At 39.2% G+C, this 25,400-nt stretch overlaps 1 protein-coding gene across 3 annotated transcripts in view; it reads right to left on the reverse strand.

Annotated features, from left to right (window-relative positions):
- Positions 1 to 860: 860 nt before the first annotated feature.
- The window catches only part of ASH1L (ASH1 like histone lysine methyltransferase), a 58,715-nt gene continuing 34,175 nt past the window's right edge, over positions 861 to 25,400 (reverse strand). For 2 of the 3 annotated variants that reach the window (XM_080570381.1, XM_080570383.1), the window contains exons 7-28: positions 21,859 to 21,953; positions 19,213 to 19,286; positions 17,615 to 17,660; positions 17,301 to 17,409; positions 16,709 to 16,915; positions 15,550 to 15,696; positions 13,929 to 14,037; positions 13,593 to 13,754; positions 13,309 to 13,403; positions 12,885 to 13,042; positions 11,986 to 12,144; positions 11,483 to 11,537; positions 11,248 to 11,380; positions 10,526 to 10,774; positions 10,000 to 10,086; positions 9,660 to 9,750; positions 7,717 to 7,855; positions 6,956 to 7,128; positions 6,340 to 6,506; positions 5,138 to 5,178; positions 4,123 to 4,424; positions 861 to 3,167 (exon numbers count right to left, since the gene is read on the reverse strand). In XM_080570381.1, coding sequence (XP_080426507.1) covers positions 3,076 to 3,167; positions 4,123 to 4,424; positions 5,138 to 5,178; positions 6,340 to 6,506; positions 6,956 to 7,128; positions 7,717 to 7,855; positions 9,660 to 9,750; positions 10,000 to 10,086; positions 10,526 to 10,774; positions 11,248 to 11,380; positions 11,483 to 11,537; positions 11,986 to 12,144; positions 12,885 to 13,042; positions 13,309 to 13,403; positions 13,593 to 13,754; positions 13,929 to 14,037; positions 15,550 to 15,696; positions 16,709 to 16,915; positions 17,301 to 17,409; positions 17,615 to 17,660; positions 19,213 to 19,286; positions 21,859 to 21,953 — 2,890 coding nt within the window. In that variant the 3' untranslated portion in view covers positions 861 to 3,075. The remainder of the gene's footprint in view (positions 3,168 to 4,122; positions 4,425 to 5,137; positions 5,179 to 6,339; positions 6,507 to 6,955; positions 7,129 to 7,716; positions 7,856 to 9,659; positions 9,751 to 9,999; positions 10,087 to 10,525; positions 10,775 to 11,247; positions 11,381 to 11,482; positions 11,538 to 11,985; positions 12,145 to 12,884; positions 13,043 to 13,308; positions 13,404 to 13,592; positions 13,755 to 13,928; positions 14,038 to 15,549; positions 15,697 to 16,708; positions 16,916 to 17,300; positions 17,410 to 17,614; positions 17,661 to 19,212; positions 19,287 to 21,858; positions 21,954 to 25,400) is intronic. The other variant, XM_080570382.1, reaches the window with a different exon arrangement.

A 25,400-nucleotide genomic window follows, 5' to 3' on the forward strand; every position in this document is an offset into this window, starting at 1 on the left:
AAGGGCTCATCAATATACTATTTCATTCCTGCGTAACTAATGCGGATAGTTGCCAAATTTATTCCCAGAAATTACTTTTGAACCAGAGGAAATTTAAACCCTAAATGAAGATTTGTGAGGATCATCGATCTCATTAGTGCCAACCTTGGTAGAGGCAATCGGAGAAAGTGCAAGGTTGAAGATGCCTCAGAAAGGACAGCGTGCAGGACACAATGTTCTCAATTTCTGTCTCTCCCCGTTGCCACATCCTGTGTGTTCCTCATGATCACGCCGATGGTTCCCAATAACTCAAAATTAATTACCTCTCAGTCTTTCTAGCTTGCTTGACTTTTCGGTAATGGCAGGGGGGATATTGCTTACAGTGCAAATCATCTGTCTGATGTGACTCACATCTGATGCTAGTGGCGACTGAGATGCACTAACAAACCTTGGAGCTGACGGAATCGACTCTGTCGTCTCTATGGGCATGGGGGGCACTGCCTCTAGGCACCAGGGGTCTATATTCTGGAAATAGGCACTAAATTCATAGACTGAATTATTCATGTACTAACCTGCCGTTGTACATGGTTACACATCCTCTGACTACCAAACTGCATGTCTGTGCTGATGCTGCTGTCTCTGCAAACACGCTGCCACCATCCTTCCTGCCAAGGGCTGAACAGAACCATCAGCATCAAGCTACAACCTCGCAAAATGCCATCAGCAAGCAGGAAATTGGGTATCTGAAAGAAACGGGGCAACAACTCACATAAAAGAGGCTGCAAGAGAGGCAGGACATGACAGGAGGGGCCGAGTCAAAGAGGCAATTAAAAAAAAAATAATAAACCAAAGACATGTCAAAAAACACCCCACAAGTCATCGATAGGAAAAGATTTTCCATTTAATACTAGACTCTCTCAGGATTGAGATGCAGGCTTTTTATGCAATTACATCCAATGTTAAAATTGGTAATACATAATTTACAAAGATTAACATCAAAACAATGATCTATTTAGATATGCTTTGTAAAAAGGAAATATATTAGCAGCATTTATTTTCAGCAATCACACAGCCTACACCCATGCAGACTAAGAGTTCATATCTATTTGCAATAATGTAGTGCTTCCTGGTCTTAAAACAGCGATCCTGGTGACACACTGGTCTTCTCATTATTATAAAATAACCGAAAAATAAAAAAAGTCATTAATTTCTACACCAGTAAGAAAAACAATTCTTTGCACTTACCTAACATTTGATTGTCTAAAAAACATTTTGTTTAGTCTTTCAACAAAAGAAAGATAAAATGACAGAGCTAGTGTCTCGCTTCTGTACGCACTTTATTTTTTAAAAACTTTTTAGTGTTTAACACCATTTGAGACAATGATTTCTGTTTTAAACTAAATGAGACAACTCAAGATTTTGGACATGCGATATTCCTACTACACGCACGAGTATTTTATACTCAGGGTTCCTGGTACTGTACAGTGCTTCTCTACAGTAAGAAAATATTCCAAACTATTTTCTTATTTCTTTTTTTTTTTAATAAAATATTTTTTCTCAAAGGGTTTTTTTCCTTTCTTTTTTTTTTTTCTTTTTAAATCAACACATAAAAGTTAATGGAATGAGTCATGTTCCACTAAGAGTAAAATAATTATAATAATAACAAGAATGTACATTAGGACAAGCTTGGTCCATTAAAAAGGAACATGTAACTACTGTATTGCTTTACATCCACGCAGCAGATATATACAACTTGGCACATTAAAAACTGGTTTTCTTATAAGAACATCTAAAACAGGACTGTATATGCATATGTACGTCTGAAAGACAAAAAAGCAAAGCCATTTTAAAGGGTCAGTGTATGCCTATCACCCCCTCCCTCTGCCACAGCCTGGGCTGGACCCAGAGGCAGGTGACAGCTTTGTGGCTCCTCACGCCAGGGCAGGTTATCGGTGTAACGCGAGGGGTCCTGCTACAGCACTAGCTCATGGTACACCACGGAAATCGAGATTTCATGCAGTGAGATTCAGTGCCTTGGCTCTTACTTTTGGGAATAATCATCTTTGTCAGGGCAGAGAGAGAGGGTGGTGCGAGATACACTGTCTCTTAATTTAAGAGACGGACATTTTAAGCTGTACAACCAGAACACAAGAATAGTGTTAGCAGTTGATATATTCTACAGTTCACAACAAATACTCGCTCTGAATACTGCTTGACGGTTCATGTAGTGAAGGTTTCCTTTTTTTTTTTCCTTTTTCTTTTTCTTTTAACAGGTTTTAATTTGCACAACACACTAGACACACAAGAACCACAGCTTATCAAAAAAACCAACAGCAATGGTGTTGTCAGGATTTGACTTGCTTTATAAAATTTCTCTGCAGAAAAAAAGTGAAAAAAATCACACCCCGCCCCCTCCCCCCTCTACAATGCAGTACAAGTGCCTCAACCAACCAACTCTTGCTTTACTCCAGCGTGACTTTGGAAATTGCTCCTTGTCACAGATCAAAGGTACATGTGTGCACTGGCCGTTCCACGGTGAACATTTTGCACATTCGGGTACGTTTCTCTCTTCTTGGAACTTGTGCAAATCAGAGGCCACAACTTTAGGGCAGCCTTTAATTTTAAGCCACTGGGCCTTCACCCTCCCATCTGGATTTCATTCACTGGCATGGGCAATGGTGGTGCCAACAGTATCTTGTACAATCACAGGTTAATTGGCGAACGTGGGGAATATTCTCAGAGTAAGTCTGTCCTCATCCTTCTTACCTCCCCATCTTTTTTTTTTTTTTTTTTCCGCTGAGTGGGAATATCAAGCAAAAATAAATTAAATTTGACCATCCTGGACAATAACCACGAGGTTTTTCTCAGTACCTAACATCAATACAAGGCACGCCCAACAACACACACACCATAAGAGCACTGCAGAGCAGGGCAGGGCAACCTGCCAACCCAGACATCTAAGTGCTAACTGTTTGTATATTTGTCAGTTTTCTGCTGCCCTCTTTTCCTTGGCTGGTGCACAAGACGTTGGGCTCCTGCCCTCAGTCCTCAGCAGACCTTGTAGCAGACTCCAGACCACAACTTCCTCTCGTGGCATCACTTTCTGAAGCTGCTCTCTGGGATGGTGAGAGTGCGCCGCCTCAGTTTTCTTCCTGATCCTTCCTCCAGCAAGTAAGTGACATCAATAGCTGCAACAGACCACAGGCTATTGGTAAAGATGGTGACACCAGGTATAGCTTTACTATTTCCTTACTCACAGTTTTTTCAAGGATGATTGCATCCATAGGGATATTCAAAACTCCACTGGACAAGCTGCTGAGCAACCCAATTTGTCTGAAGTTCGCCTTGCTTAGATGGGAGGATGATTAGACCTCAACCCAAATTACTCTATGAGGCGATGCATTATTATTTGGTGTTAGCTCCCAGAACATGAAAGAAAAAAGTGATTTACTGGTCTGAACGCAGCTCATCCTAGGTTTTAATTCTAATAGTTATCTAAGCTATCTCTAGATCACCCTGAGAAGCGTGTTACAGTATGATTATGTATACACAAACCAGTTTGTGGGGAGCATACGCCAGCAACCAAAGCACGAACTCTTCGAATACCACTGGCCTGTTAAAAGGATGACCTGTAGCAACATTCAGGTTGCTGGATCTCCACTGTCACAGCAGCTAATGATATTGCAATTAAAAACAGGGAACTACTTAACCAGGGCAACCACTGCACCATCATTCTACAGTTCAGAAGTTACCCAGAACCCAACAGTAAGAACTATCACTAAAAGTCAAAAATTACTTCCTAAATTCTTTCGTCTTTCATTGCATGTCTGTTATGTTTCTCAGTTGTAAACAAGGAGTAATGGGGGAATGTCCTCAGACAGTCTTTGTGGTTACTAAAAATACTATACAAAACAGTGTCAGTAGTAAGAAATTTCATATGAATTCAGAAAACTGCTACTGTTGCAAAAGAAAACATTACTGCAAAGAAAACTAATTATTAGTAATGTCCACTAGAAAAATATTCAGACAAAAGTATTAATTTTATCAACACAGTCTGCAGTGAGCTAAAGAAAAAAACAAACAAAACAAAAAAATCAAACTACAGAAGAAATGCTCTTGTGTAACCACAGCATAAAATCTCACCGTTTTTCCCTGGGATTTTCTCTAAGAGGGTTAGCAGGATTTGATTAAGTCTCTCTCTCTGAATATGCCGCCTTTCCTCTGGAGTGCACAGCTGCCTTGTGTCAGAATTGCCTTCTTCCACCTTTTTATCAGTTTCACAGGTCTCACTAGAGACTGCCTCTTTTTCTGGCTCCTCTGTGCTAGGCACCTCACTTGAAGTTTGCTCTTGGTTTCCTAATACATCTTCAATAAGTGGAAGAGAATCTTCTTCTTGGTTTAAGTCTTTGATCTGTGTTTTTGAGCGATCTGTTTTCCAGGATGATCTGGCAGGAAAAGAAGAGTTTAAATACCAAATTTTTTCCAGACACTTACCTGAAAGGTGAACTACTAGAGAGTCAAGGACTCTTCAATAGGTAGGAGACTTTCTGGAATCTCGGTCATTTTACTTAATAATACGTGCATTCAAACCCACCAGATCTATGGGAGGATATAGGCCTATAATCTCATTTGCATAAGGTCAAATGCAGTCTTTCAAAAAACAATTCCTTTTTAATTTCAATTTGTAAATATTTTCATTTGCCAAAATAGTTGAGCACAACACATACTGATGTTTTCTTGTCAACTACCATGGCTCCTGGTAAGTACTTGTAAAGTCTCTAACAGAACTGAGAGAATGCACTGGCCCTGGCTGTTATTACAAGGAATACGTGGTCAGTCTATTCAGTGACTGATCTCCCTCCTGTGCTGGGCTATGCCTTCTCCCACATTCAGCTGCTTCTGCTAACTTTCAAAATGGCTTCTGTACTTTCCTGACTAATAAGCATATTATTAAGGAACACCAAGGCTGGTTCTATATTCCCTCTCTTCCCCCTCATTCCCTTTTCTTTCTCTGAAAGTTCAGAGAATTGCTTTAAAGAATTTAAGTATTATTTCCACAGCACCCAGGAAAATGGGTACGAAGAACACTGGACACTTGACAAGCACACAGGATCTATCCCATCTCTTCTCAACCAACAATCTGGTAGGTAAGACTTACCGGCCTCCATTTCTCTTGTAGTTGTCTGGTACATAATGAGGCTATAACAACAATAAAGATTATGGTTAATACTGAATAAACTTCACAGTGCTGGTCTAGTATTATGGAAGTACCAATACAGGACTTGCCTATCTGGCACTTTGCATATGCCAGTGCATGGCTGGTGTATCTCACACATTAGACAAATCCAAAGGAGAAGGGATAAAAACCTCATGTAATAGGGATAAATTAGAGCCAGACTTGCTATCTGATTCTTTTTATCTTCTAAACAAATTTTAAGCCATAGACCATTATGAAAAAAATGCTCTTTACTTTTCGCACAGCACAAGTTCGGAGCCTTCTCGAAATTCACTATAAGAATCTCTCTGCTCCCGAAGAAAAGTGCTTACTTGCAGAAAATCTGCTACATCTGATACCTCAAAACTCAAGAGACAAAGTAGTGTTGGGCAGGAGGATGTACACAATGAAGAGTTGCTACTCCCACAGAATAGAGGAAAATAAGACTGGAATGAATGGACAATCAGATGCAGCATGGTAAGGCAAGGTGTACTTCATGATCAGGCCACCTACCTATTAGGCTGCTGTTTTTTGATAAGACATCCATTTTCAGTGATTATTATATAAGAAAGCAAGTGGTATGTCATTTGATAAAGCAGAGAAATGGAAATAAGAAAATTCTGCTTTTCTGTATTTGGAATTCAAAGGTACTGCTGAAAAGCATTTTATAGGCAAAGTTTATTAAAACATCGAGCAATTATATCAAAGGAAAGAAAGCCTGACACAGACTGGCTAACAAACTCACACTGGACTATACGCTGTGTGGTTCTCTGAAACATACGAAATTATTTTAGAGCTGCAGAATTGCTGCCCAAAAGTGAATTTTAAGATTTCCTCTGTTCAGGAACGACTCGCACGAAATTACCATCTAGATTTCTGTCAGAAACCAACATCTCCAAACTTCCACATCACTATTTGTTTGCCTCAACATCTGTTTGCCTTTCAATTGCATATTCTGTGTCTACAGTCAATTTTTATTTCTGAGCTTTTTTCTAGCCAACTATTCATCCAGTCTGTGTATGCTTATGTGCCATTTTCCTCAGGTTTACAATCCTTCATTCATAAACAGAGAGGCAGGGGCTTCCGAAAAATATGTCCAGCCTTCTGGTAAAAAAAATAAGGAAGCTACGAGAAGAAACACTTACTGAGAAGTCTCTCTTGGGTGTGAGTTTCTTGGGGAAGTGGTCAAAGGCATAGGGCTTGGTGCAGACAGGGTAACGATTCCGGTGGATCTTGTAGAAGAGATGAGCAGATTTATCAAGGCGGTAATCACAAATATATACATCCTGCTCCTTCACACCTTTTGGCCTCCCTGCAGTTTCAAAACGAAGTACATATGAAAAAAATATTAATCAGATTCAAGAGAAGACAGAGGATACCAGAACAAAGCCATACGCAGTGTCAGAAGTATGGGCTTTAAGGTGTTAAGTGGGATGGCAGGTATCGTTACGATTCTGAATCAAGGGGAACAAACGCTGGACACATTCCTAGTTCAAATGTAAGAGAAAAACCTGTAGATTCCAACCAAATAATTCCAAACCTATTTTTACCACCATCACCGTCTCTTCCTTATGCACTGCAATACAACCCTGCCGCTATCTCCTCAGTACTGCCCCTTGTGCAGCAGAAACCACTGTTCAGTGCTAAGGCAATAGCGCCTCCTCAGCTCTGATACCCTGTAAACACTGGCTACTGCCTTTTTGCAGCACTATTTTAGCATACTTCCCAAATTTAATTTCTCATCCTATTAAGTTTCCTTACCTTTGCAGTAGGTGTATAGGTCAAGAACACAGCACGTTCCCACAACAGCCTCTAAGGGGATAATTTCATACAATGGCACCCGGAACAGCTCATTGTGATAAAACTTTCGAGAAGGGGAATGATGTGTTTCATGTGGACGGAAATAATGATGACCAAATGCAAACCGCTCCTCTCTGCTCGAAGATGTGTAGGTAAGAGAAAAGAACAAACAGAAGAAAAAAAGACTATTTCTATAAACCTGTGATACAACTTTACCTAATGCCCTCCATTTAATTTTGAACTATCTACCTTGTACTTTGCAATGGCTGTGATGAAAGGCAAACTTACATGAATATAACACTTTCAACTTTATCTCCTTCAGCAAGTGGAAATATTCCTATTGTGATTTTTATGAACACAGCAGACTTACCATGCTGCTATCAATGGGGCATAAGCATTTAATCATGTTACAGTGGCTTAGCAAGTCAGTGATCATTAGCTGAGCCAATTCAGCTGTCAGTGTGTATTCTCAGCCTATTCCAACAGTGAAGGAAATGTATCAACTTATATCTCTTATCCCCTGCTTACACCTCCAACTTTATATGTTTTTACTTCACAGTTGTGGAGTACATGCAGAGACAAGTGGGAAATCATCTAGTCTTTGTAACTTAACCATGTTCAGTCCCGCATTTTTAAGCTATAACAAGACTTCCACAAAATTACTGTATTTTGACAGGTAGGTATATGGAATGTCTCAAATTCAAAAGATGCCTTGAACATACTTCTCATTTTTCCAGAGTTTTTCAATGCGGAAAATATCGAGTTTCTCCCTGTTGATGTGGGACAGCAGCCGATACGACTGCCGGACAGGGTGTCCATCTGGAGTTCTACGGCTGTCTCTCATCAGGTAAACACAATCACCTGGCAATAGGCACAAAATACACACCTGTAACTTCTCATCAGTCCAGCACACCAAAAATAGAGGAGTAAATGGTTTCATTAAAACTAACATGACAGAGCTACCTAACATTGAATTGCAGAGTGATGCAAAACCAATCCAGAGCCAGTAAAAGGAGGAAAGGTGACCCTCATCATTTTCAGAAAAACTTTACTAGCAAAGAACTAAACATAACTTGAACTGCATGCCCACACTGAAAATAGTAACGTGTAACGAATCCGGATAAATTATGGCAGGACATGTAACAAAGGAAGTTTTTATAATGACAGTATGTACAAATTAGTGATAGCTGCAATTTTTAAAGAATAAGACTTTAAGAGGTCCTCTAACCAGAGACTGAAGAACCCTCACTTATTTATAGGGATTCAATCACAGTAAAGTGTACACTCACATGTCAGGCAGTTGGAAGCTTTTCAGCCTTGTTCATTGAAAACATGAGGAGTTCTCAAGCTTGGAACTTGAAGATAGACTAATTCAATTGTTCAGACAACTCCCTGGCAGTGAAGGCAGACTGACATAAAGAAATGCTATCCTCTCATAAGCCTTTTCAGTCTTATCACAAGATCAGCCTCTTCCTAATATACAACATGCAGGAAAAATGTCATAGTCTATGCATACTGCAACTGCAGGCCTGATGGTCACTACGGTCTCTTTTGCCTTGCAATCTGCAAATTGCATGACCTTATGGAAACCAGAGACAGAAAAAAACTGTTTCAACTCTGCAACTGAATCGCAGCAATTACTATAGGCAAACATCATGCTTCAGAACCTTTGGTGGAGAACTCGAGATCAGCAAAGAATCCATGTTTTTTCCCTTTTTCTACTGTAATGTGTATTACTTCCTAGCACCTTCCGGGCATAACCTTGCTCAGTCTATTCCCTGTAACTGCACAGGCACTGTTGGGGCCTAACTGTTGGTGGCAGTTCAGTCTCCTTTGTCCTCTGCTAATGATACACGGAGTTTAGCCATGTAAGCTAACATTTTTCTAATTAATCACCAATCAAGCCCTACAAAATTAGAGGTATGTGGTTTTGTCATGACAAAAATGACCTTAACACTATAAATGACTGGAAGTTGACACAAAAAGAGCTAAAACATAACTAAATGAAACAGATTACAGAAATGCTGATGCAACCCTAGAAAGACAGTTATTCTCCAGGTGGCAACCCAGCAGAAAAACATGAGATGGGAACACCAAATGGCTGAGCTATAGACAAGACAGAGAATGCAGAGCAATGTTGAGAAAGAATGAGGGAATGTAAATTCTAGAATGCTGCAGAGGATAAAGAATGCACTGTTCCTTGTTTTTTTTTTTTTTTTGTTTGTTTGTTTTTTTAATTCTCCACTTCCCTGAGGACTCCTATTCCCCCCTAGCAAACATGCCAACTGGTTTCATTCACTCAAGAGCATTTCTCTTAAGAATAATATAGGATTCTTTCTAACCTTGTATGTATCTGAAGAATGAAGTTTAAAAAAAATCAGTGATCTTCTTTGCCTCTACTTCTAAATGTTAACTACTGGAAGCTGACTCTACATCTTTCTTCTTTGGCCAGAAGCAGAAACCTATCTGTGTTAAAGGTAATTAATGTTTCTTCGTCAACCAGTCAGTGAGAACTCAGGTTCCTTACTATGTGTCATCCCCATGCGAGCACAGGGCGCAGCTTTTTACTTCTAAAAAGATAAAAACACTTGAAACGAGGCGATGCCAGAAACCTGTGTACTCTTATCTGATGGAAATCATGGTAGGCACCAAAGTAAGCACATACCTTGGCGCAGCAACAGATCATCCCGTAACAAGCATATGTAGTAAACGCAGCCAGGCTGGGCATAATGGGGACGAGGAATCATGGGAACCTCCTGGAGGAGGAGAGAAAAAGAAAGGAGATGTTAAGACAGCCACCATAATCAGCGCAGAAGCAAGTCTGATACCCTTTTTGAAATATGCAGACGTGGCTACAGAAGAACTGACACTTAACATGACTAAATGTAATCCAAGGAAGCTACATTATAAAGTAAGAATCTCACAACGGCCTTGCCAATGTCACTATATATAAATGAAAAAACTGCTTCAATTTGTAACTGTAGTAATGAAGAAATATTTTTTACTCTGTTCACAGATCGAGGTTCACACTGCTCACACAAGTAGTGTTCAACGTCAGAATTCACACCCATACAGTCGCAATGCTGCCAGACCTAGAAAAATAGATGCATCCCAATTAGAAATTCTTGTGATATATATTATTTATAAATTGTACTTTCTCAAAAAGTATTAAGGAAAGCATGAAAATAAGCTTCACAAAGGAAATTCAAGACTTTCTCTGAACTATTTCATACTGTGTAAGAAGACAGGTAAGATCTCCATGCAACTCTTTATGTAAAAGCCCGTAATTGTTGAAATTCTGCTTGACCAAAGACAGGAGTTCTGGCAGTTTCAGGAAGTGCTAGCTACTCTATACAGAAATGCAAATTGCATTTCCTCTTTGAAAACAGAATCTCTCAATTCTTCTGGAGAGGAAATGAAGTTCTGAAGAGGTAATTTAGGCTATTATTAGTGATGCAGAGGCTGCTGGTGGAAGTTCCACTGGTTATAGTGAATAGAAAAAGAGCTCCATTTTGTGTTCCCAAGCCTCACCATGCACTTTTCACACTGGATCATGAGTCCTTCATCTTTGTAAAGGCCACAAATGCAACGGATCACATCCTCGTCCTTCTCATGACCATTTTCTTTTTCGCAGACAGATGTCTCGCTGCTGTCAGCTTCACTTGCTGTTTCTCCCACTATTTCATCAATTTGGGCAGATGCCTCATGACGAGCATTATAATACGCTTTCCGTAGCCGGCATACATCACGACCAGTTGGAGACTTTCTGCCGTAGTATTTCTGAATAAAAACAAAACAAAGAAACAAAAAACCTTTGTATGTGTTTGGTTTCCCCCCGCAGGTTCCATGTTTTTGCGCATTTCTCCTGTTTGTACACACTCTTGAAGGTGCATCCACCCATGTGGTAACATGACTGTACACCTACTTCCTTTACTTTGAACCGCAGGTCCATGTATCTTAACGTATGACACTAAAGGACAATTTACTTCTCCCCAAAAGTACTGAAATTTCATTACGCTAGCTATTGATGCATGTCCTTTACTTTCATTCGTCTGACCTAAGGCAAACAAAAGCACTAAGAATAAGCTGAAGTACATTAATTATCAATGTCTGTTCATCAGAAAAGGATTATCAAAAGTTCCCCTTCTCTAAAATATTTTTTCTTCTTTCATTACTCTAAGTCAGCAAGAGCATTAAACTAGGATATATTCCCAGTGTCTATGCAACAGCCTTAAGGCCAGAGGGAGCCTCACCTCTGCATTCCGGAAGACCTTCAGCATGTCTCCATCAAAAGCCTCCACAGTTTTATAATAGCCAGTCAAGATCTGTTTCTCAATGGTGGCAAGGTCCAACGGGTCAGAGATCTTTTCATAATAGTCTGCATTTCTAAAATGGGAACGTATGCAGAATGTCAATTTCACCAGCATTTCAAATGTATGCAAATCCCTTATAGAAAACCATGGGTTGCTCTGAGAAGCAAATACTTACTTTTTCTTTGGGGGTAGGTTGAGGAGGGGAGCTGCAAGAGCCTGCCTGGAGGAATCTGTAACAGGAACACACAGTTTAGCAACACTTACTTGAATAAAACTTAAAAAAAAAAAAAAAAAGTAACTAACTATATTCTATCCATTTTTAAAAGAAAGGCTCTTCTGGTATCAGGGAACTAAAATGGAGTTTGTTTCAAGAAGCTGGTTGCTGTACTCTGGATATATCAAAATGGAGGGCAGTTTCCTTGCAGTTCAGTAAATTGTACCATTTTGCTAAACTACTGAAAAATCAGTTTAAAAGCACAGCAACACCTGCAGATTCTGGTGTCAGAGGAAGGGGTTGAGGATAACATTGGTAGCAGGAGAAAGGAAAAAAAAAAAAAGCAAGAGGTTATTTAAAGTCCTGACATAAACTCTTTTTTCTATTATTTCATATTCAGAGAATTCATTGTTCCGGAGGCTGAAAAACATCTCTGCAGAGATTTTTCAGGAGCATCACATCACCTTCACCTTTGTAGGATATGATGCTATCACATATTTCCTTGAAGATTTGTGCTAGGCGGGCAGCACGAGCCACTTCAATATTCTCTTCAGCTGCAGCCAAGCGTCGTGTTCTCACAGAGCGGGCGGTCTGAAGGGCTGAAAACTGGGTCATGAAGACGTCTGAAAGAGAGCAAAAAAGAATTATGTCTAAACAAGAATTTACTTGAAGATCAAATTACAGTGTCTTTTCGGATCCAGCAAGTCCATCACCAATTATTAAAATTAACTTTTTTTAAAGCTACTATAATAGTAAAAGATTATTTTCACAAGTAGGTTCTCTCACTGCTTATAGCTCATCCAAATGGTTAAGATGGTTACTAAGGTATTTTATGTTGCTGGAGCAAACGTAGCATGTCGCTAAATTCACTCAAAATACTCATTTCCCAACTTCTCGTATACCTTACAGTGGGGACCAAATCCTGCACAGCAGTGAAGATTATGGTCCTATGAACAAAGGGCTATTTTGAAACAGTATTAATACATTCATTCCAATACCTATGTTTTGTCCCATTCCCAAAACTGAATGCCAAAAAGCTTTCTTCTCTAAAGGCCTAATTCGTAAGAAAAAAGCATTAATTATTTCAGAGGAAATTGCAGAATCCCCTAATGCAAAAATACATTGAAAATATAAGAAAAAGTCTGTCTTACCCTGCTATGTAAATATAAGAGCATACATACACAACTACACACATATGTATTTTTTATCTGTAGGGCATTCCCTGTGTGCATTACAATAGACACATTGATCCTGTAGGAAGGCTAACTTTGATTTACATACAGAACTTAAGCTCTTCTTGGACATATCACATAGGATCTCAAAGGAGAAGAGTAGCAACATGAGGAACCTGTCCTGGCCTTACCAGATTTAATGTTGCCATCATCCCGACAGATTCCATTCCAGCGGTTGTATAATGATGCAGTATGGATATTATCACTGACATGCTTCACTTCCTCTTGTTTTTGTCGAATCTTTTCCCAGTTTCGTACCAAAAACACATGGTGTTTTAACACAAAATTTCTATATGAATTTAAAAAAAAACAGCATTCAGGAATCACATTCTCTGTAATTAATACCTTAACATGGCAAAAAAGAGATGTTCAGACATAAGCTTTTCATGTCAGTGGTGAGAAATGCCACCCTAACTCGTTAAAGAAGAACCAAGAACTTCTTACTCAGACATTCAGCGATGCCCTACCTTTTAGAAAATATCAGTTCAACATTTGCACTGCCCCTCAATTTCGGAGGAAAAAAACACCACCACCACCACTGAAATCATTCCCTACCTTTCTCTGTTAGACATGGGCTTCATCTGAAGCTGTGGCGTCAGCCTTGTTGGTGTGTTCACGCTTTCACTGGGTTCCTCTGGCATGTGGCCCCTCTGGAAAACAGATCATTCTGATAGACAGGAAAAACTGTGCCAAGAACCTAGCAAACCAGTAAAAGTAGTTTCTGAGACAGAAACCGTAGTATTTCTTTTACGTTTAAAATACACTTTTTTTTAGTATGATGTCACAAACTGATTTCTTACTAACTTTTATCCATGAAAGAAGCTGTCTTTACTACTTACTCTCTTTTTTAGTTTGTGCTTTGACTTCCTTTTCTCTTTTGACCGTCCAGTCCTTCTGTGAGTGCTCACAGGCTGGTTGCTTTTGCTTGCAAGTCCATTCATTCGTTGACTTTTACCTCCAATTATTCCTCTGCATTTGTCAAAACCACACTTGCAGAGTTGCTTTGGAAAAAAGAAAAGTTACTTTAAATAAAACCCGAAACACTTGGATTATCTCTCAGCATTAAAACCCGTTCTATTAAATACAACACAATAGGTTTTGCTAATTGACCTTCAACTCTACTGAACTGTTTGTCGTTGGTTATTTTTTTCAAGGTCTTGCATTGTGATCCTTACCTGTTTTTCAACATTAAATGAGTGAAAATTGTAGTCATAAGTCAATTCAGTACCAGCAGGCATGTCTTTAAGTGCATACAATCCAATCCGGTAAACACCATTAACAGACCTGCAGAGAAAATATAATGAAATATTCCAAATAATTAAAACGAAAATTGTCTTTGTCCACATAGTGGAAGTGTTGCAGACAGGAAACAATACTTCTGCCATGCTCAGGAGTACTCTTGTTCTTCATTTGACCTGTTCTCTTGTTTCTGTCTCTTACAACAGACTTTGAAAGCCACCAAAACTCAGTGTTATGTTTACAAAGAGCAGGAAGTTGTGCTACAAATAGAGAAGCTATAAACTGTATCAGCTAATATGGCTGATCCACTTATCAACTCAGGCCCTCTCCATAAATCAAGAGCTTACACTGAATGTTTCACCTCATTTCACAAAATGCGCCAAAATTTACTGTCTCTCTGATTCTTTCACTCATTTTTCGTGTTGGATTCTAATATTTTTAAACTTAATTACTATTGCTTAAAACTACTAGAACCATCTGAGAATCACAAGCTTCCCTGCTGTACTACCACTATAGCTGATCCCTATTACAACCATCTGCTTTTTCACTCCGAATTTCTCAGAAGCCCTTCCTACTAGCCTGGCACTCAATTTATTCTGCTAACATAGTACTGGTATGACACAGGGTGTGCTGAAATCAGACCACTCCCCCGTTCATATGCTTTAAAAACATATTTGAATTGCCAGACAGAAAGGATCTGGCTGGGACGGAGTTAGCTTCTTCACAGCACCCTGTAAGGTGCCATGCTGTAGATCTGGTGCCAAAATAATGCTGGTAGCACACTAATGCTTTAGCTGTTGCTGAACAGTGTTTGCACAATGCCAAGACCTTATCTGTTTCTCTCTCTGACCCTACAGTGAATAGATGGTGTGTGTGCGCGTGCATGCGTGTGTGTGTTTCACAAGAGGTTGGGAGGGGACACAACCAGGAAGATGACCTGAAATAACCAAAGAGATATTTCACGCCATATAACGTCATGCTCAGCAATAAAAAGGGAGTGGAGGGTGTTCAGAAGGTTGGGCATCAGCCTGCCCATGGGACGTGGTGAGCGATTACCTTTACATCACTTGCTTTGTCTTGTTTTCTTTCTCTCTGTCTTCTTCCACTTCTTTTTTAGTTATTAAACAATTTTATATCTACCCACAAGCTTTCTTGCTTTTACTCTTCTCCTGTCCTTCGCACCAGGGGTGTGCAGGGGAAGTAAGCAGCTGTGTGGTGCTTAGCTGCCTACCGGGATTAACCCACAACACCAGAAGGAAAGAATACACACAGCGATTGTTTTATGGCATTACCTAGTCTTCAAAATTTGTAGCAGGTTAACAGCACGACAAACAAAAATGTTGGATTTGCCTTGCCAGAAAACTTAGATCCTGTCTCCAAAATGTCCACTTGAAAACCATACTTCTCTTCTGCAATGCGACCATGATAGTAAATATTTTTTACACCGTTCAGCTCGATCCCCCTATTTTTAGATTAGATTCTCTTAGATGATCTGGTTATCTATATTTTAGCCACTGCCATACCAGTCTCCCAGTAAACAGAATATATTTTTCTTACCATTTCTGCATCTCACAGTTAGGATTACAGCTGTGGTTGATAAAACGAGCCTCATTGCCCATACGATAACTATCTATCACCATTCCACTGTCTAAATTCAGGCAGTAATGATCACTGTGATTATGGTACTGTTCAATCATCCGGTTCCTATGAAGCAACACAGGAAAGTTATTTGTGATTCTCCTTCTTGCTGCAAAGCATACAGGGAGTAACATAGGAATAGCACATTCAAGAATTCTGAGAGAGGGTTTTGAAGAAAAAACAATTGTAATTTTTATACTTTATAGAATCGTACACCTAGAGATGGAGGAAAACCATTATAATACCTATTTTTATAAGTCAAGGCCACTGACAGAGCTTGGATTAGAATTTAGAAATTTGCTCTTCTGGAATGCTCCCTTTTGGGTTCTGCAGATTATTTGTATACATTTCATGTTGATAACCTGTGTGTGGAAGAGAAAATGCAAGTATACATTCTTCGATGTGTATATGTATGCATGTGTACAACAATCAGCTCCTCCCTTTCATTATCTGGGGTTGGACACAATTTCTGCAGTTACATCCATGGATTACAGCTACTTCTTTTTCGCAAGAGAGCAACAGTGACAAGAGAGTCAGTTGTGTCAACAGTTATCTCTGTATGAGGAGATCGGATTTGCCTTCTGATGGAGCTCTAAGAGAAGCACATATGTCTCGCCAAACTAAATTATCCTCTGATGTTATGTAGTTAACAAGACTCATAATTTCTTTCTTCCATTAGGTATTAGTGCTCCCACTTGTTCTTTTGTCTTCATACCTATCTGCGAAAGCTCATTTCTTTTTCTGCCCCATTCTGCCCCCTCGATTCTATTTTTCACAATTCAAATTCTGCACAGTACTCATAATATCAAATTCACATTCACTTGTGGCATTTGGCATTTACAGAGCAGATGTTGCATTCCATACACTAATCACTCCTCTATTTGACTGAGAAAAAGCTGGTTGATCAAGAAAGCTGAATTCTAAGCCTTCCTTCTGGTGGCAGTGACCAGAAAAGCATTCTTTTTTCTTTCCATTATTCTCCCATTCATTTCTGTCTTAGGATTTCCCAACAATTATAATAGATGCTAAAGTCATTTATTGAGCCTTACATGCTAAAATAGTGAATAAATATTTCTACCTGAATTCTTGCTCACTAACAACTTCTCCCAGATATTCAATGATAAACTGTCCTGCTTTCAGGGGTTCTTTGGTACGAATACCCCATCCTTTCTCCTCAGCCCGGAACCTTTCCAGGCACTGCACCCATTCGTGCCTCTGTATCCGCTGGTTACAACACTGTTCACCACAAGGGCAGGTGTTTGGTGAACACTCCGCAAAGATCATCCTAAAATAAAGAACAAAGAAGTTGAAAGAAGACAAACAGAATACTCTTTAAACTATCACACAAGCAAAAAACCTTCCTCTGTTAAGTAAAAGTTAATTAATAATTAAAATGCTTCTTGTTTTCGAGGCACAATTCACACAAAAATTCACACCCCGGCTCTCACTGATATTCAAAGAGCAAGATGTAGCTTTTATTGGGATATTCCTCTGAAGAAAAGGTAGAGGAATACCTGCAGCAGAGAGTTACAATGTTTGCTCTTTAACAAAACCATTTTTTTTAACAGGTGTGCATTCAGCACAACTCTCTTCTTAAAATATTATTAGTTTATGTGAAATAATACATATGTTGAAATTCTCTTATTATTTACAGTCAACCTGTTTCTAACCTGTTAAGACAGTCTTCCACACAGCCCTTTCCGTTGCCATCATCTGGTTTCTTACAATTGCAGGTAGTGGCCTCATAGCCAGAAAGAGGTTTGACATCCACATAGACATCTATAGAGGGGAGGGGAAAAGAAAAGGAGAGGGGGGAAATTCTTGCCAGGTGAAAAATGTAACTATCTAGAAATTTTTCAATCCACTTACGTAAAGCAAAAATAGAAGTTGGAAGTGTCTTTGTTAGGATGAAGAGCACAAAAGAAAGGAGGAGTGTTATGAAAATTCCAGTTGTACATTTTAGTAACAATAAGATTTTACTTACTAGAACGGATTTTTTTATAAAGTGGGACATCTGGCTTTTTATACAACTAAAAGGAAGAGAAAGAAAATTTTAATACATTGCATAACTGCATCTGTTATTCAAAAGAATCAGGGAAATTATGTCCTGTTAATATATAAAGGTTTTGTAATCATTACTAGATAATTTGATTCTATGAAATATATCTGCATTCTCTTCTTTAGGCCCAGATTACATTTAGAAAGAGGTCACAGAAGTACCCAATCAAGTAGAAGTTATGCTTAATGAAGTAGCTAAGCAGTTTTTCTAACATACTGCTTATTCCCTCCATAACATCTGAACAGAACGAGATGTTATCATGAGGACCAACTATTTTGGGATTATTCTGAGCAATGCTGGTTTTTTTCAATATTTAAAAGAAGAACAATTATTTAAAACTACTTTGGAGAAAGTATCTTTGGTGGAATTATCACATGCCAACATTTAAAAAAAAAAGTGAAAAAGTAAAATTAAGGTGATAATCAAAACTGTGACTACAGGTAACAACCAAGAGAAATGAAGATTCCATCTTCTAATTAGAAAAGCGTCCTCTGCAGATGCAGATGACTGGAGGGAAAAGGGAAATTCTTTCAGACAAGCTTTAAGGAATAATTTCAAATTACTACATATATAACCCACGTACTGCACTAAGAGCCTTCCATCAGTAACATACATGGCAGACAGGCATTGTACGAACTATACAAATGTTGTACAAACAAGACTATTCTGTAATGGTTTTCAATATTCTAGGTAGCTATGGAAAATGTCAAGGAAATAGATCATATGTATCCATTATTTATGCAATATTGAACAGATAAGTCAGGCAGATGTAGGCAATCTTCAGTACACGGCAAGAAACTGTCCTCAGCTGAAATGTCAAGAGCTATCATTACTTTAAGATTACATTTTGGTGGTATTTCAAAAGGTAGCTGGAGCCACAACCACCTGGGAATTTGTCTTGCTCATTCACATGCTTAAGTTACATGTCTCAGAGCGCTTTCTTGCTGTACAGCTGGGGACAGATCTACCTTCCAGCATTAAATCCTGTGTTAAATCACTTGGTGGAAACTTCTCAGGGAAAAAAAAAAAATCCTATTTTTAGTTTTGCACATATTTAAAGCTCTTTAAAAAGAATGTGACTGTTAAACACTTTCTCTTCTTTCCTCAGTACGAAAATTTCAGCTTGCAAGTGAAAAATAAATTCCACTCTGCTGGGAGTGATCCAAGAAAAATAAGGCCTGAAATTTCTCTGTGCTGTTGGCAGTACATCTGAATTCTCCTGAGGCGTGTCTAAAACAAGATCATTGCAGAAAGCAGGCACACTACCAAAATAAAAGTCTGCAGCAAAACTAATGACTTTTTTGGCAGAAACCTATAGGATTGCTATTTTGTAAGAGATAGAATAATGGAAACTCTTCACATTTAATACATATGCAAAGCCTTTTTTCCTCACCCAGTGGCAGCAATAAGAATATTCATTAATACATAGAATATATAAACATAGCTTTCATGCAAGAATTCTATTTTTTTTTTCCAAGACTTCCAATCATAATCTTGGCAACGAGTAACTTTTTATCTTGTACCTGATTGTGTTTCCACTGCCAGAGGATGTCGTAAGGCAGCTGGAAGTCAATTCTCTTTTGTCTGAGATACTTCCCTGAAACAAAAAGGTTTATAAGTTGTACACATTCATATTCACATATCCCCAAGGGGCAAAAAGGACTGCTCCTAGGCATACTGCCAGAATTCTGACAGGGCCTCTCCATGTCTGAAAGTCAAAAAGGCAGAATAGCAGAATCTTCCGAGAACATTTTATTTATTAGTGACGAGCACAGGAAAGAGCATTCCATCTTGCTAGCCTTTGCATTCTACTCTGGTTTTGCACTGAGGTTTAAAGCTGTATAGACACCACGTAAGCTACTGTCTCAGAAACGAGATGGGCTTGCTGAGTTAGGTGACAGAGGGGAGCTGCATTCTGCTTCGATGACTGAACTTTAAGGGTGTCATTAAACTTTAACAGTTACAGTTAAAGTCTGAAGAGCCCTGCCAGGAACCCTGCAGGTGTTTGTCCAGGAGGGGTTAACTGAATGCAAGTTACAGAACAGCAAATAATTGACAAAACTGAAGACGGCTCTGTGTCATACAGCAGACACTGGTAACTCCTTGCAGCAATCCCAAACAAAGGAGATGCTTTCTCCTTAGCTGTGTACATACTAAAATGACTTAGCACAGAGATCAAACACATATACAAAAATTCTGCATATGTGATTCATACAAGGTGGTAAATCACAGTAGTGTACTTAAAGGAAACAGATTTTGAGTTTTGAAAAGTTTCCAAACCTTTTCCTACAACCTTTACCAAAGTAATTCAGACTTGACAAAGACATTCCTAATTGTTTCAGAATGACTTCAGGATATTTTCAGCAATATTTGAAACTTTTTAGACAGGAGACACTGCTTTCACTGTAGATTTTGTCTTTATTCCAAAACTTACCGTCACCCCAATCCTTTCCTAAAGGAAGGAAACTGACTTAATAAATGCTCTGTTAATATTAAGACCTGAGGCTTGACACAAGTGCTAGGCTACTTCTAGCTAAGATTAAAATGTTCTCTTGGCATGTTGTTGGAAAATTGTCACAAAACTGTAGCGAGAAGAGTGACTAAAGATGAGGTGTCAGTCTCATGTCAGATTTTCCCAGGTTTTCTAAATGGTGATAAATGCCTTTACGTTCCTCCAGCAATAGACTGTGATTTTGTGTAAATTCACATGCATACCCTCACAACTGGAAATTAAAATTGTGCTGTTTTCCTTACAATGTACTCCTAAATTACTTTTTATTTTCAATGCTTTATTCATCCATAGCAGGTTCCAGGAAAGAGCTAAATCTGCCGGGAATTTGCTTTCACTTCTATGACCTCACCAGGCGAAACAAAAGGCTCTTTCAAGTGCCCTGGCACCGTGCCTGCAGTATGTGGAATGTCCTTCCAGCCCTCATCAAGTAGGCACTAGTACAGTTATCTGGCACAGTCCTAAACCTTGTAACTCTGCTCTGCAGTTAAACTACTCTCCAGCTACCCAATACAGAGCAATTAAAACAGCCTTATCTTTATTGCAGAAGCTTGTTTGTGTCTGCTACTACAAACAAACTTGAGGTCACGGCCTTATGAAGAGAACAGGATCACTGCACTGCAAACTGAACCTGAGCATCCCAACAGATGGTTCAGTCGTGCAGCAGGGTTATATGACCTAATTCAAAAATGAATTGAGAAAGGTCATGTTCTTGTCAATTTAAATTAACACCTTCAGTTCTGAAAACTGCTTCTTAAATGTTTATGCTTACTGATTCAAACAGATCTTTCAAACTCTTCAGCTGGTATTGCCTCTCTGGGAAAGCTGTGCATGGAGCACAAAGGTTCAGTTTAAGATGACAAACCAATTAAACATTTGTATTTGATGGGACAAATACTCCTTCTGAACAATGTAAAAATTCTCAAATCCCTTTGCATGACAGTACTTGAAGTGAAAAACCGCAGCATTTTAGGGGATGAAAAAATTACCTTAAAAATAATAAATCGATTTTGTTTTGTACTGGGAAATGACACGAGCTGCAAAAACTTCAGTCTGAGAGTTCACAACCATCGTCCCCAGGCAGTTCAGTCAAATGGACTGGACTTGTCAATGGCGTCATGGGACACAACAAGTTCTAAGTCCTCATGCTACCCATAGGTCATGGTTTCCTTATGCAGAGGGCAAAGAAAAGACCCAGGCCTCATTTATGTCCTACTTCTCATTTCTATCCTATGGGGGAATTTATTGCTTGCTTAGCATTTGAGATTTAAGAAACAGTAATCATCATCTCTGGCTATTCTACTGTAATATTAGTTTGAAAAGGAGGCTACTGTACTGCATTTAAGCTAAAGCATTATGGCAGTTAAAGCGTGCTTAGAACTAGACTGCTACTTTCTTATGATAAATAAAAAATGAGAGCAAAGGTCAAACAGCAACAAAGAAGCCTGGAGTCAAACTTGTGCACTGAAAAACACAGAAGGATGAGTATGACCTCTGACAAAGTTCATATGCTGAAAGATATGAGTAACCTGACAATGCCGTAAAATAAAAAAGAAGAAAGGGAGAGAGACAGAAAGACTATGAAGTTCAAGCAGAGTACTTCAATGTCACCTAAGAGTGATATTTGTTTCCCAACAATTAAAACATGTGAATTACCCACCAACGTGAATAGGGGCTGGAAACAGTCCATGCTCGTGCTCTCCAGGAGTGTACTCCAGCTTTTCTTTCTTTAACTGTATGAGGCGGCTCTTCGGACTGTGGACAACAGATGAAGGCAACAACAACAAAAAATCAGAATGAGGCACATTTCTGACATTTGCTAAAAAAAACGTATTTTCTGTTTTATTAAGGCATGAATGTCTAGAACATCGAGCAAGAGAATAGTAATGTAATAGGAATGGCCAAAAAAATTAATTTCCAGGTTGCTTGCCAAATTGACTTATTGTATTTGCTTTAAAACTGGTGATTTGATTTTTTCCCCGTAATTTCTATTTAGGCAACACCTAATGGGACACCATCAACTTTAAATTTGTAGTACGCAACAGATAAGTAATAACTAAGATTACAAGAGTAAAGCAAACTTAACAAATCATATCCAATGTTGTTTGCTTAGGTATTTGACATGTTATACATATATAGTGCCTGCTTTCTTACTTTGCTGAGAAGAAATGTTCAGGTTCTGTTCCTTTAGTAGGCTATTTATCATTAAAAGCAGGAAAAGAACAGAAACCAGAGTTAAAAAAGCAACAAGATAGCCCCTATACAGAAGGAAAAAAAAAACAGGAACATGAATTAAAAATGGTTGTATGGATCAGGCAGATGTCAAACCACCTAGCTCAGTACCCTCTTTTCTAAACACCTCCTTTTGGCTACTGACAAAGAAAGCATGGAAAGAAAAAACTGATGTGGTTATATTTAGTACCATAGCTCTGCAACATTCAGAAGAGGCATCTAAATGTTAAATATACCAAAGATAAAAATGTTATTAAAGCCTATTAAAGTTTACTAAGCTTTTTAAGGAATTCATGTTTAATAATTGGACATACAACTAACTGAAAGCTGACATTAAAAAAATACGGCATTGTTTAACCAGTGAACAGAAAACTCAAGTTAAAAACAAATTTTGAGATACAGAGATCAACAGTGGAAAACCATTATTCAAGGTAAAAACAGAACTTATAGATGGCAGTAATATGTGGTCTGCACACTCCTGTAATCCCTTCCGGATTTCTAATATTTATTCTCAAAGTATAACAAGTTAACTAAATTTTAGATAGTGGAAGAGAAATTAAGGCATACTGCTGAAATGAGGGCTCTGAATTAGATGCTGCATATATTCTTCATTAAAGTACTCTGCTTTTAATAGCATTGTGTGTTAGGGCTCTGGTTACTACAATACGCTTGCGTTTAACCTAATGCACATATACAGGCAGATACATACACACGGTAATGAGACATTTTAAGATCAGAAGATATTTTTACAGTAAATTAATTTGACTTCTGATATAACATCATACACTTGAACTCAGTCAAGTTTCTCTCTCTAGCCAAACAATCCCTACATTTTGTGTTCAAAGGATGCATTTCAGGAAGCCACTGTACCTTGATTCGAAGATCTGAAATGAAAGACAACTTGCTGTCTTCTCTGAAAGACTGTTTTGGCAGCTCGCTACAGTGCATTATTAAAATGAAACGGGACTATCTGAGTACAACACATCTGAAAGCTATTATCTTCATTTAAGGCACACAGGTATAACACCACCAGAAGGAGAGGTTAGCCTGCTCCAGGTCACAGCGTAGGGCAGAAGGAATGTTAAAACACAGATCACCTATTTCCAGTCCAGTGTTTCATGTTCCAGAACGTATCACCAGCACAAAGCTACTGCTTGTTCTTTACATAAATACAGCAATTGCAAACTGAAGTATACTTTGTCGAGCTATCCTAATAAAAAGCAGCAGCATTCTCTCAAATAATAAAGGTTACTGCTTTTAATATTAATTATGACCCTCTGTTTACTAACGGCAGGCATTTGTTTAATTTGCTTTGGCAAACAGACAGCTCCTTCACCCACCAGGAAAAAGAGTTAACCTAGAGAGGATAAAAAAAGAAGTCGGGTCTTCTGTCAAGTTGTGCTGCACTGAATCACTAAGACTTGCAAAGAAAGTTACTCTGCAGTAACTACTTACAAGACCTGGAAGGCAAGTTCTTATTGAGAGGCAAAGGAGAAGCATTTTGAAAAGGCAAAGTGTGAACCTCCATTCTCAAGAGACAAGCAAATCCTTAAACTAAAGGCAAAAAAATAAAGAAAGGAAAACCATTCCATAGAAAGGTACGACCTAATTCCAGCCAAACACGCACCCTTTAACACCCACCTACTCAGTGGTAACTGAACTGTAAGGAGGAAACCAACTGGAGAAGGAAGCAGCGAAAGCAACTAGCTAAAAACACTCACTGTAACACAAAGCTCTTTAGGCATTGTCACAAAGAACAATGGGAAAGCACCTATTTTATTTTTCTCCCGAACACAGTGATGAAGTATTGTTAGAGCCACTTAAGAATTGTCATGACAAATCAATGAGCTGAACCAACGTCACCAATACTTCTGCGATTTCAGAAGGATGGGGTGAGAAGTTAAAATGAAACAAGTATTCAATAAAAAAGGAGAGTATGCTAAAGTAATCAAGGATAGACACACAGCTTTATAAACATCAATACCATGCAAAAAAAAAAAAGTCACTTGGATTAAAAGAGGCCTCTCCACAACATCAAGAAAAGGTCCGTATTAGCAGGCCCATGCAGCCTCACTAGGAAGATAACAAGCTTTTCTTTTGGGTTGGGGTTTCTGGAATGGCAATACAGGTTCTGTTTGGTGGACAGACCCCTCCATTCCCCTTTGCTGAGGCACGCCGACGGCCTCGCAGAAGCTTCCAGCGGGTGGCCGAGTGCCACCACCAGCCCCTTGTGACCCTGTGCAGCCTCGCCAGGGGCTTCCCGCAGGTCCTGTGCCCACGGCCCCAGGAGATTTGTTTATGCTCAAGCCCTGGGCACCCGGTCCCTGCCAGGCCTGTGCTGCGTGCCACCCATCTCCAGCCCAGCCACAAGGGCTGCTGATGTGGGGCGAGCCCTGTGCTGCCTCCATGGCTGCAGGCTGCACCTCTCTGGTGATCCCTGGACTGCGTTGGACGCTGGTCATTGCCACAGGGCCTGATCCTGACCTGCACATCAACGCCCCCGCTCCACCTTGGCCTGCCTCCTCACCACAGACGGCTCTGGCAAAGCGGACTCTCGGTCTCTGCAGGCTTTTTCTACAGCTTTGCTTCTAAAGCATTCCATTAGCTACTGTGATTCACCCTGCAGCTCCACAAACATCAGCAAAAGGAAAGCCCTGATAGGAGCAAATGGGTGGAAACCTCACATTCCAGCCCGTGCTAAACTGCAGTGTCTGCGTACGCCAGGCGAGATGCAATTCAGTTCTGATCACAGCACAACTGTGCAGACAACACTCCTGGAATGAGAACTCAGAATTTCTTATTGCTGATAAAAAATCATAGACAATATGAAAAACCTTGCCAGATATTTCCCTAAAGATAACCATATTTTTGTTAAATACTAATTTACTTTTAATTATTTAATTTCTCTGGTGAAGTAGACTTTGTACTCCTCTAGGAAAGCTACTACTGGGTAAACAGATAGTGACTCCA

This window comes from Anser brachyrhynchus (genome assembly GCF_964034855.1).
Source record: "Anser brachyrhynchus genome assembly, chromosome: 28".
Taxonomy (NCBI): domain Eukaryota; kingdom Metazoa; phylum Chordata; class Aves; order Anseriformes; family Anatidae; genus Anser; species Anser brachyrhynchus.